The sequence below is a fragment of the Pocillopora verrucosa genome, chromosome 2 (assembly GCF_036669915.1).
Source record: "Pocillopora verrucosa isolate sample1 chromosome 2, ASM3666991v2, whole genome shotgun sequence".
In the NCBI taxonomy this organism is placed as follows: Eukaryota; Metazoa; Cnidaria; class Anthozoa; order Scleractinia; family Pocilloporidae; genus Pocillopora; species Pocillopora verrucosa.
This window is the reverse complement of record NC_089313.1, coordinates 16,777,184-16,790,277: the sequence shown is the minus strand read 5'-3', so window position 1 is coordinate 16,790,277 and position 13,094 is coordinate 16,777,184. Positions and strand designations below refer to the sequence as shown.

General features: G+C 37.4%; 1 protein-coding gene across 1 annotated transcript; it reads right to left on the bottom strand.

The window, feature by feature from the left end:
• Nucleotides 1-6,602: 6,602 nt before the first annotated feature.
• LOC131780983 (probable oxidoreductase PXDNL) lies at nt 6,603-12,888 on the bottom strand. Its single transcript, XM_059097622.2, has 6 exons — nt 12,334-12,888; nt 9,625-9,868; nt 8,916-9,097; nt 7,976-8,259; nt 7,060-7,619; nt 6,603-6,697 (listed from the first exon to the last, which is right to left on the bottom strand). The coding sequence occupies exons 1-6, from the start codon at nt 12,886-12,888 to the stop codon at nt 6,603-6,605; spliced, it is 1,920 nt and encodes a 639-aa protein (XP_058953605.2).
• Nucleotides 12,889-13,094: the final 206 nt, after the last annotated feature.

The following is a 13,094-nucleotide window of genomic DNA, read 5'->3' as shown; positions in this document are numbered from 1 at the left end:
CGCTTGCACTTGAACCGCTAGAAAGTTCCCTCTTCGGCTTCGGCTAAATCATTGACTACTTTAATGAAAAAACGTACGTGATGAGATGACATAATAAAAGGAAGAACTTGCAACATAATTAAGGTAACTCACAAAAATGGAAAAGTCACGATATCTTCCGCAGACGAAAAGGTGCATCACGAAATGACTTTAGAAGGTGTTGCACTTTGTCTTCGACTTTGTCCTCGACCAATACTGGTAATATGGGTGTTTCTTAATTGAGTTATTTGTTTGTCGCTTTACGTCATCTTGATAACAATGGCTGCTAGAATTTTCCATCTGTTAGTAAGGTTCGACAAATTATAACTTTTGTTGAACGAAGCTAACACGAAACCCACTTTTCTCTCCATGGTCTCACGAATCTGGTATGGAAACGATTTTTTACTCTTTATTTCCACCAACAGCCACATAAATTATAGCTTTTATATACTGGGAAATAAAATTCGAATGCAGTGTCGAAAAAATCTGCATTTCCTGTGAAGGGTTGCGCTAACCTCTAAACCAATCTAACGCAAAACTGAAATCATTCTTGACTTGGTTACTCGCGTTTTTCAGCGCTTCAGGAGGTTGCGTGTTTTTGCTTTAATCGTTTAGTGTCTTCGTGTATTATTTCCTTTGTTTTACTTGACTATTGTATTTACTTTCAGCTGGTTTTTACTTCACGACACGATAGACCTTGATTCACGTGAAAACATCACCCGCGGAGAAAAAAAAAACATTGCGCAAAATTCCTCTGTATTAAGCTCATATAGAAACTCACTGACAATAGACAGAGCGTAAGGGTACATGGATTAATTCTTTATGATTTTGTCGGTCATTTTGGGCAAAAAGTACCGCATCTCCTAAGATTTAGGAGAAATCACTTTAAATTTCTCCATTTGAAAGAAGTTGGCTTCTATGAAATAACGCGTTTTTTGATAACAAGAATGATAATGGTAATAATTATGATAGAAAAATTATATTAATACTTAATTCTCATGGCGCAATCTCCAATGATATCTAATCGTACTTTACTATTTATGGCAAATAAATCCAATAAAACAAAATAACATTAAGAAAAACTGCATTTACAGGCTTAGGGAGAATGTCTTTTAAACGAAATGTCTAAATGAAGCAAATATAATTATATGTAAAAGCTTTCTTTAAAAAAGAAAAAAAGAAAAGTTAATGAGAAATGAACATTTATATCAATCTTAAACAAACTAGTACTGTGTTAGAAGTAAAAAATAACTGTTTATGACAAGGCTTGATCCTTTTTCATATTCTTCGTTAGACCACCTTTCCCAAAAAAGAGAGTTTTCCCTGGACCAGCTTAAACAAAATGTTTTGTAATGCGATTACCGATTCTAGACTCTTTCCGATATATGTTATGACCCTGGCAAGTATAACGATAATAAAAATAATAATGATGATGATGATAATAATAATAATAGGGATAATGATAATAATATAAGGAAGTAATGAGAAAATTATGATGATAATAGTATTTAGGCTCAAGCACAATTTTTCAAAATGTCCTCTTCACAATCTGTTTATGGAAATTTACAGGTTCATGTTGGTGAAACACATCCTGATACTCTTTGCTTTGGGCCAAAAGTCGAGGCCATGAAATACGCCTGCGATTTTGTCAGCTTAGAAAAATTTTGTAAAAGTGATAATATTTGTGAGACCTATGTTTCAAAAAGATAAATTGTTGAGCTGAAGATTGAAGAGAGAGAGATTATTAGAAAAGGATTTTCCTTGTCACAAAAAAGGAGATTACTACAGATCTAGATAAACAATTACATGTACGAGTATAAGGAAGGAAACTGATACCCTGCGAACCATCTATGACGAACAAAGTTTATCTGTTATAACCACTAAATAGAGAGCAGGTAATTTAATGAAATGCGACCGGCTAACTTCTCTATTGATAGGAAGGCATCAGCCACAACCCCAACAATATTAAGGGATAATCTTAGGCATAGAAAAGCTTTTTGTAAGGCCTGCTTCTCCATATTGGTTGAAGCCAAGCCAACACGCTGTTTGTCTTGCACATGTAGGGGTCATCTATCTCTATGCTGTATCCCATCAGAAGTTCTAATGATAAATAGCACAGATTATTTGAAGGTATTCAGTGCTACGCCAAGTGATGCAGAAGGACACTTTGCTCGTATGCGACCAAAGAAGGCTCGTGAAATGAATTTACAACAACTTTTAACTTTCAACTTTCAACTTTATTCAGTTTTTCAATCGGCCACCTCTTGGCAAGATTATGAAAGTTGGGAGGATGAAGGTTATTTTGTTTATTGGCGAGTAAGTATGCAAGTGAGTAGCATACTCTGATGCAATTCATATTATTAGGACACTTTTGATAGTAGGTTCCGTGTTAATTTCTAGGGCTACAAAGCACGCAAAATGCGCAAAACATTTCCGTCATCTCGGCACACTTAGTGCAAACTCATCATTCTTTGATGCCGTCATCGCTTGCGCGGCTCTTATTTTAAATCCCCAGATGAAGATATGACATATGCAAAACTGTTGTTCTTGATTTTCTTCAGAAGCAAACCACTAATATTCGAATCTTCCCTTTCATTATTCCATGATTTTCGGTTCTTTTTTCAAAGACTAAAAAATCGATGAAAATTTTTATTTCATGTAGCCTAAACGTTTTTGGCAGTTTTCTGCTACGCCTTCACGGATCGATTCATAACAATAACGCTTATTCGAAGCAGAAAATTCGAGCCCTTATAAATCAAGAGTAACTGAAACACGCTAAGACAGTTTTGGATTTCTGCAGAGTCACTGTAATTAAACTTCCTGAACTCTTCAATTTTGTGAAGTCGTGCCACTCTTGAAAGCTGAACACGTATTTATTTACCACTCGCGGAACATGTTACCACATATTTTAACATGCGTACAGCTGCGCACTTCTTTGTCTGTTTTTTTTTCCAAGGGAGGAGTAGGAGGGGTCACGCAGGACCAACGTAAATAGAGCACAACAAGAAAAATCGCATATCATCTCTCAGTGAGCTTATTCCATCATTATTGTAGCACGAGGAAACAAAATGGCTCCATAGGACTCTGTTAATAATAATTCAGTCATCTTTGCAATATTTTTTGCCACGTCTATGGTCGAACGAATGTTTATCACGCATGCATTTCGAAATCAATTAATGAGGTGAAACTTAAACCACAAAGACGTATTGGTCAGGAAGCTTTGTGATCCACTGTATTTATTACATCTTAAGGAAGCCAGTGCTTAAGTCTGAGTAACTTGCTCTCAGGCGTTCTTCGTTAAGGAAAGTTGAGAACGTCAGAACAGTTCTAGATTCGGCCGTGAGAATTATTTAATTATTTGTTCACTGTTTTCTGACCGACCTGCTCGCCGATGCAATCAAGTTTGAGTATGTCGTTTACTGAATTGAGAAACTGATCCAATGCAGCATAATCTTGCACTCTTTACCTCTTGATAATCTTAAAATCAAAATTATAGAATTGAATAACAAATCTGCTAAAGCGAATAGATAAAGGGTACACCGTGATGTACAAAGATGCAGACGGCATTAAGGTCGCTTTTTCCTGTTTGGCTTAAACATCACCACAACTTCGGCTCTTTTAGAATTGATTATGAAGTACAGATGTCTGATATCAAGAATTACATCGTGAAAGTTCCGCAAAACATCAATTTGCAGCGATAATCTTTAAATCAAACCAACAGAAATGAATAACAAATCTGCTAATCCGAATACATAAAGGACTACTATTTTCACTGTGGTGTACAAACTGATGGATGCTGACGGCATTAAGTTAACGTTCGCTTTTTCCTGTTTACCTTGAGCACCACCATAACGTCGGCTCTTTTAGAATTGATAATAAAGTACAGTTGTCTGATATCAAGATTGAAATCAGTGAAAGTTCAGCAAAACATCAATACGTGGCGGTAGATGATTGAAAAAATGAGAATACAAACAAACAATCCTAACAAATGGGAGCAGGCTAGAATTCGAAAGCAATGATCTCAACAAGCTAAAATTTTAATCCGTATTACACAAGTTCTTCCATCTGAATTTCACGTGACTTCTTCGTAAAGCGCATTTCATACAAACGGTACAAATTTTAATTATGAGTAATAACAATTTCACCTTGATAATAAAACACGCTTTGGGAGTCCTGAATTTATTTTTAGAGGATTGTTCAAACGTTACCCTAGTTTTCGAGAAAGAGAAAACATTGCAATCAAGGAAAAACTTAGCCTTCTCATACGGTCTACTGCTTCTTTTCGGCACGTGCGTCGGTTTTTACGGTTATGATTTCTCTCCCACAAGTTCAAATTGAAGGATGGAAACTTCCGCTGACTCATTGCATAAGTAAGCAGAATTTCTGTTATAGTCCACTGCGGGAGAGAAAACTTTAAGAGTTGCAGAGAAAACAATCCGTATTGTCTATCATACAATTAATAATAACATCTTAAAGCTGCCAAAGACCAACGTGTTGGGGTACCTGGCACCGATTATGGAACCTTGATAACGGACAAAATTAGATCGGTGCTATCTTTTAAGGTGTTTAAAACAGCGTAAGAAAATTAGACTTTCTAGGTCTATCTTATTCGTATTTTCTTTTTTTTTATTATTTTAAGGTGACATTTAGATTTTTAAGTCGTGTTGATATTTCTTGTAACGAAATTTTTTATGGAAATTTTATTACTCAACCGAAACAAATTTTATCATTAAGTTTCATTTACTCATTCTATTTATTTCATTTGAATTAGTCTTCTGTGTAATACCTGCAAACTAACACGTCTTCAGAAAATCGAATTGGTCAGGAAGTTGAGTTAAAGTGACTCTGCGGAAATCCGAAAGTACCTTCGTGTGTTTCAGCCCACGCTTGATTTACAAGGGTTTTTCATCATGGCTAAGTGTATTTTCACGATAACCCACTATGTATCTTAAAAGTCTTGAGGTCCACTGTTTCTTTCAGTTTCAATCGCCGCGGCTTTTGCGATTGTAATTTTCCTTTCGTAAGTTTGAGGTAATTTATGTAAACTTCAGCTGACTCACTGCATAAGTATCATTGTGGCAGAGATATTTTAAGTATTAAAGGTATGCATTGTTAAGGTTCCTGTCAACAGCTGGGGTCAAAGTCACTGAGGCATCGATTAAACTGTTGAAGTTACCCCTTACACAGACTGAATTTTAAATTGTTAATTTTTTACACCTCCAAATTCACTTATTTTTCTCTAGTTGATTACAGCTGAGGGATTGGGAAAGACAAAAATTAATGTGAACGCACTGTAGAGACCTTACACTAGATTGTTTCAAGGTAGATCAGGAAAAAAAGCATACGCGATTCTTAGGATTCTAGATCATATTTCATTAGCACTGGCTGACCTAAGCTCAGCTAATTCCACAAGTCTTGTTCATCGTTTTTACGGCTTCTTTTTCAGCGCATTTTATCGTGATTTTTGTGTCATGTATAGGTGATGATATGATATGCCTCAGTGTAAAAACAACGATCGATATCCGCCAGACTGACTCTTAAGTCCATATCAACACTGAGGGAGAGCAGTGTTGAGCTCAGTGATTGGAAAAAGTCCTAACGAAAAGAGACCTTTTTATTTTTAAGAATGAGAGGTGAAATTTTTAGAGATACGACCAAAATATTTTGACCTTGTATCTACTTTACAAAGCACGCACGGTCAGGTTCTGTTTTGACTCGTCAAGCGCTCTCCTAGAACTGCACCGGTGCGTAATGTAAAATACTAATTATGATGCAACAAACAAAGATATCTGGCATTCGTTGTAAATGCTCCAAAAGACCTTACACAGTTCAAAAACCTCATCGAAAAAAATCTAACAGACACGTACTAAAGTCAATAAAAGCCCTTGCATGAGCTTACATTTTGTTTTATTTTCATCTGGTGTACATGATATCAAAAAGGGCATTGGAAAAGGACACGTAGATTTCTGCTATTCATCTTTTTCTCGTTAACTTACGTTTTCCATTTCATCACTGCACCGGCATCAATTGTTGTCGATGGTCATTTTATCATGAGCTATTTTAAAACTTTTTGAATTACAAGTGGTTTGAACGGTGATGCAAATATCTTCAAGTTAATTTTCCCTTCCCACGTATCATGATGGTTTGTATCAAAATAGATCATTGTAGTCCAGAAGAATAGACCGTGATAGGCAATATATATCTGTGGTTGTATCAATCAGAAATGTACATTTCTAGTACGCAGTTTGTTATAAAGTTGTAAAGAGGAATCTTGAAAAACTGGAAAAAACCGAATTGGAAGACCTGTCCATAAGAGTATATAGTAATTTAGTGTTAACAACTGAATTGAAAATGTTAATTGACCACCGTAAGGAGTTTAAAGTCTGACGTTTCGAGCGTTAGCCCTTTCGTCATGGCGATGGACGACAGCTAACGCTCGAAGTGTCAGCCTTTAAACTCTTTACGATGACCAATTTACATTTTCAACTTAGTTGTGCACACTAAATTACCTGTTATACTCTCCCATCGACGCAGCACCACAGTTTCTTCAGAAACTTATCCCCTTTCTTCATAAGAGAATATAGTTATACAGATTTAGAGGCGTCAGAAAACTTTACATCCTGAGGGATAACATCCTTAGCGACAGTCTCATATTGGCAAGATTCGTTGTGGCCTGGTTCTATAGGTTTAAAAAGACAAAAAAAAGAAATTAAAAAGATGAACTCTATAGCTGGTTGGACTGACTTTGGGGTTTTTAAGGAAGTTAAAGAAAAATCAAGCAAAAATAAATTTGATTTATTTGAGGAGATGTGAGTTTTCTTCTTCCCCTCTGCTCAAATAAAAATTTAATATGGCCCAATCCTTTTCCTCTCCAAGGTAAAGGGAGGCGGGGGATTGAAGTAAACTATCCTAATTTAATTTCATTTGATTTACGTAATTAAATGCTGTCTTAGAAACTATATTTATCCCAAAAAACGCCGCGATGTTTGGCTGTGTATTCCGTAAACCACTGTCTATTTTAGCGTAAATTATATGACTTACCTTCCATCCATTCATTTAAGTTGACAACTCTTAAGTCATCACAATACGTCAGGTTATTGGACCCACTCCTCTCGCGGAAAACATTTGGGGTAATTTTCAGAATTCCATCCGAGTTGTCGCACAGAACTCGAGCTAGAGTTGCATTTCTTATTGCATTCAGCTGACCTGTGGTAAATCCAGTGTAGGAATCGTTCCTCTCGTACCAAAACCGGTCTCCAACGCGAAGATTTTCAAATCCTCTGGTGAGAATACAAGAGAAAGTTCCACCTAGTATGCTTCCTGGTAAAGGGGCCTCACTTACTCCCCCTACATACAAGTCTATGTCGTCTACGTTATCATTGTATGCCATTCGTAGTCGTTCCCTCTGTGTCGCGTTTATGTTCGTGAGATCGTCAATGGACGCGGCACGCACCAGACCACACATACCCCTGAACTGATTGTATGGGGGTAAACCGTGATCACGGCCACGTTGGATGTTTATGGCGGCGAGATCGCCCACGATACCTTCAAATGTTGAGCCTTTCATCAAGAGGTTCTCTCGCACGGCTGGTGCAAAAAACCTGAAAGGTATAAATGTTTTAAATATCACTACGCCGTATTCAGATTTCGTCTCTTGTTTATTGGCATCATCTTCGTTTCTCGTTCATTGACATCATCGGTCCCACAGGCCGCCGTGGGTACCATTGGGTTCTTTCGACTGCCACCCTGTTATTTTGTGAACGTTATTATTTTTAGGATTTGAGGTATTCTAGTAATCATTGTCCTCACTATCTTGCGGGTTTCTCTGGGCCTCTGCTTATCTAAGCTATTAATTTATCACTTAATTTATCAAAGGGTCTTATCATGGATTCTCTGATTCTGCCGATAGGAGCTATTCCAGGCATCTCCATAGTAAAAGTAGAAAAGATACACCTACCTATCCACTTTTTGAGACGTTTGAGTCACAAGTCCTAAAAGGATTCCAGTCAAACCATTACCACTCTGTGCATACAAAGGTGACGGGTCGAAGAAAGCTTTGGTTGAAATTGACCCACGCTGTCTGAATTGCCTACCAAATTGTCCCAAGTTGTCTTTTATTAAGGTGTGACCGACTCTCAAAGCTGCCGTAGCAAAGGCGTTCGTTATTTCTGGGTTAACTTGCGAGTTATAACCACTAAAAAAAGTGTCTTTTGGTTCTAGTAAGATGTTTGCACGTCTTCGCTGAAATAGAGACAGAGATAGGGTACATAAGGTACAGTTAAGAAAAGATGTGTTATTCTTTTACTCCCAAGATATGATTATTAATTCTCCCCACTAGCTGCTACACATTTCCTTGTAAATTTGGTGTTAGATTTAGATAACAACTTTCACCTGGTAAGTTCAGTTGCGCATTCTCATTACAAGTTTAATTTGTCAAGAATAAAGTAAATGATATTATGGGGAGAAGTTTCACGGAGAATTTACATCGCTTCGGGGAGATAAAGTGTTCGTGAAGTTTAAAATGGCGAGGATGACCTTGCACAACCTAGCCGTACCCTCCCCCTCCAAGGTGAAATGGAAGCGAGGGAACGTCTACGAAAATCGTGTTTTGTGACGTCACTCTCTTGTAAGAAAATATATAATAACTTTTTATTGGTTAACCCCTTTTGCCGATTCTTTCTTGAATTCTGATTGGCAAGAGTTGGTAATTTATTTTCAAACTAATGAACAAGGTGGTGAACAGAATGCTCTCCTAGTCAACTTTTCAGACAACAGCGACCTACGACGAGGTTTTCAAGGCAAGTTTGCGCGACTTTTGGGATAGGGACATTTTAAGAAGAACAGCAGAAAGCTATAGATATGTTTTTCGAAGGTAACGATGTCATTTAGACACTTACCAGATCTTCATTGAAAAAGATAGGGAGCCATTCGTTATATGTTATGTGCTGTAACTTAGCGATCACAATTTTTCGAGCCTCTTGGAATAGCCTCTCATCTTGCCATGATGGATTAAGAACATGAAGATAGTTTGCGATACGATTGTGTTCGCGAGCCCAGATTGTGTGCATGGCCACCAATGCTGTAAACAATTCATAGAGATTTGCCATTTTTTAAAGTAAATATTGGAAAGGCACAGAAAGAAAAGTTAAAATTGATGACAAAGAATAGGCTTTCCCAACAATATCGTGTTTTTTGGGGGACAGCAAGTAATCTGTTCAGCTTAGGAACCGTCCATTATTTATCACCTGGGTGGGGTCGGAGGAATTTTATTGTGTCACGATAAAATTAACGTAATTCCCCATCAAGGCTCTGTTATATCCTTATGATCCCAGCCTCTTGGCAGTCTGTTTTCTACAGTCCCCAGTTACATTCTGTTTGTGGTGACTGATTCCCCTCCTCTGTTCTCCTGAAAACCATGTGATTACCCAAACCCCCCCCCCTTTGAAAGCTATAAATATGAAAATTTTTCTTCATCTATCATTCAAACCATCATTTACAGGGATATTCTAATGCAAGAGGAAATATGAACACATCTCGTAAAACGTGTAGTACCAATGCCCGTCAACTAGAAATGCGATATTCGTTAAGAAAGGAAATTTACGTTACCTGGGTTTTCATTTACTCTTGCATGGTCGCCAGCCAAGAAACAAGGCTTTTTCGTAGGATTATGAGACCTACAGAATGTCTGCGCCTCAGCTTTTGGCAGGAGAGGAGATTTGGCGGAGCTCAATGGGAATGAAGCAACTCGAAGAAGACCAAGGTTAGCTGTGCGGTCACGAAGGAGATCAGCTTCTCTTCTGTTTGCTCCATATATCTGGGATCCATCAATGAAAGCTGACACCAAATTTACCTGAATATATTTAAAAGATAAGATTATTGAAATTTGGATAAATGTGAAAACATTGGCTCGTTTTCTCTAATATCTACTGTTGCCGTTTACAAATGTAAAGTATGAATTACAGCTTATTGTTAGAACAGTATTTTAGTTTAATGAAAAAATTTTGTTAAAAAGAGGTACCCAAAAAGGCAGGCAAAAATTAAAAATAAAATTTAATAGAATGTGCGAAACTAGCCTTCTATGTGTCTACTTTCTACTTATGCGCCACAATAATGTATCCAGCGGTCTTCCACCAAACCGCTACATTCAAAATGGAGGTCGGCGGGATTATGTAACCACAGTAAAACTCAGTTGTGGACAAAGCATTCGAAAGACGCCGAGGAAGAGATCCTTTCGACGAAAATATCTTTGTAGTAAGCCTGTGAAAGAATTTCTTGCATGGTCTCACTGAGTTGGCCACAAAAGTTGCGAGTTGAAGTTGTTGTTTGTTGTTTCGTAAATTTCGATGTTGGACCCAAAACAGACAAATGGAAAAGTGCAGAATTTCGTTATTATCATACAACTGAGGTCTTAAATGTGGCCCTGTAGTTAAGGGATCCTGATCTGTTAAAAGTCGTATAGTCAAGATGGGGAAACTTGGAAGTGTTTTTGCTAGCTATGCAGCGCTCACGCAAATATCGCAGTTAGTGAGCAAAGGGATGTAAAGGAAGAACACATGAGATCAAGGTAAGTTTGTTTTAACATTGGAATTTACGAAGTCGGGGATTTTATGGTAGAAAATTGTACTACTATTCATGGGGAAACTTAACATGATCTTACATCTACAAGGTGAAGGTCCCGGTTGTTCGAAGGGTGAATATTAATAACGCTATCCACTGGATAAATCTTTATCTGGTGGATAGCGTAGTACTTTTCCTTGACACTTAACTGCTGGATAACGATTTATCCGTAGGATAGCGCTATCTGCTCTTTAACCCTTTAACCCCTTAACTCCCATGAGTGACCAAGACAGAATTTCTTCTTACAATATCAATGCAATATCAACCAGATAAGTGATGAGAATAAAGAAATTATCAATTTGGGGATAATTAGTTGATCCAATGCTAAATTCTCTGAACTAACATTATAAGGATTGTGTGGTTGACAGTAAGGAGAATGACAAATTTGATCTGGGAGTTAAAGGGTTAAACAACTGGACCCAAGACTTTAAATATCTTCATGCTGCCTGTAAAACGCTTCAGATAGTGATGATAATACATCACACAAATAAATTCATGACTGGCTTTAAATTTTTCTGCTTGGCTAGCTCAGTGTTGATCAGGATCTATTGTTGTTTGCCTTCCACTGAGAAGCCAAGGAGAAACAGAACCGCTCCTTTTTCCACTTGAATTACAGATGAGGAACTGTTTTGACAAATGAGGCAAATGTTCCAGAAAACAATAAGTACAGAAATTGCAACTGGACTGTGGTGTATGATTGTTTAATGTTATAATGAGATGTAATGTTAAATAAAGTTAACTGAATTTAGTTGAAAACAGGGACTATAAAGTAATGGGCATCCAAAGGAATTTAGTCTTTACAATTTTATGCATGGAGTTTTTCATTAGTGGGTGAAAATTAAAGCTCAGCACTTGACAATTTTGACAAGAGAGTGAAATCAATGTTTGCATAAAAATGCAACTTTGGCAAAGAACTTTAGCAGCAGTGTTAACAACTGTAGCAGTGAGAAAAAAAACTTGGAGATCATTGGGTACATGTAGTTACTACTTGCAAATTTATACTTGAGCTTTAGTCCAAAAATCTAACATAAAAACAATTTTTTCATGATCAAGTCAGAATTCACTTCTTTCATCTTAATCAGACTTTGGTGAGTTACTTGTAGTCTGAACCTCAGCTGTCATTCAGCAGATGCATGCTCATGGAATCTGAATGAACTCACACTGGGTCAGTCCAAGTTCAGGCAACATAATGGACAACATAATGCTTGGTCTTCTTAGATCATAGATGATGGTCTTCATCACAGAGGAAGATTAGGTATGTTCTTATCCTTAAGCTACATATATTTATTTGTCAAATTTAGTAATTTTGCTAAAAGTCCATGAATTTAGCTGACAAGAAAATAAACTTATTCTTGTTAAGTATAATATTGTTTAAAATCATGATTATCAACAAAAAAAAACAACAATAAAAACAAGAATGTAATCAAGAGAGTAGCAAAGGGCAATTTACTTCTCGATATGAGATTGATGGCTCATGTTTCTTTCACTGTTTCAGCCTTTTGAGCCGATTTTTCTTTTCATTTTATCTCATTATGTTTACTTATTGTCAGAGCTTAACATGTTTGATAGTATTAGGAAACAAGAATTATTTTGTTTATTGCTATTGGGGAACCACCATCTCGACCTTCTTTTTAAAGTGGTACGTATTTTAAACTTTCAAATGCAATGAAATGAGACTCGAGTTTGTCCATCACTAACCTGTTCGCCGTCTTGTATGGCTGACCGACGCAGTGGAATGCAAACTGCACTTCGGTTATCTTTCAATTCATTCCCCTTAAGTATGTCGATGCCGATGCATCCGTCGTCGTGTCCCCTGCAAGGGAGGCTGTTACTTCCACAATCAGCTGTGTTGTTTTCTTGGGTTAAAGTGATGTCATGATCTAAGAACTGGCCCCACGTCATTGTTACGTGAGTGAAATTCGGTGTCATGTTGTCGTCGTTGCCTGTCGAGCTGACGAACACAATCGTGCTGATGTTCCTTGCGTTCGGAAGTGACTCGTTGTTCGATCCGAGTGTTCGAGGTGCATACGTGCCGTCTTCGTAAGCTGGCGATAAAAGGCGGGCAAACGGTCTGAGGGCACTGCCTTTTGTAATGTTACACAAGTTATTGCACGAGCCGTCATACGTTCGGTAACGACGTCTGAAGCAGATTAACTGAACGGCCAAGGGCACTGGCTCACACTTTTCTGTCAGTATCGATTGGAGGACATCACGCGTGAAGAAATTTCCAACAGATAAAGGGATCTTCCACATTACCATCAGCAAGATAAAACATAGCAGAGACCTGTGTCAAGTTTTTTAAATCAGTGCAAATTCAAAATTTTTCTATGTATAATTACGTTAGGATGAGCACAATCGCTTAAATATTTTAGACCACTTGCATTATTTCTCTTAAATGGTTTTTAACTCTCGCCTGACTTTCCCATCGACTCAATACGAGGTTTATTTTTAAGACAATG

What these genes read in the sequence shown, in the direction of transcription:
- LOC131780983 (XM_059097622.2), bottom strand. Translation starts at nt 12,888, where the DNA reads ATGTGGAAGATCCCTTTATCTGTTGGAAATTTCTTCACGCGTGATGTC. An exon ending in AAGAGTAAATGAAAACCCAG is followed by an intron (nt 9,098 to 9,624) that starts GTAACGTAAATT and finishes AATTGTTTACAG; the next exon opens with CATTGGTGGCCATGCACACA. An exon ending in TCTTTTTCAATGAAGATCTG is followed by an intron (nt 8,260 to 8,915) that starts GTAAGTGTCTAA and finishes TCTCTATTTCAG; the next exon opens with CGAAGACGTGCAAACATCTT.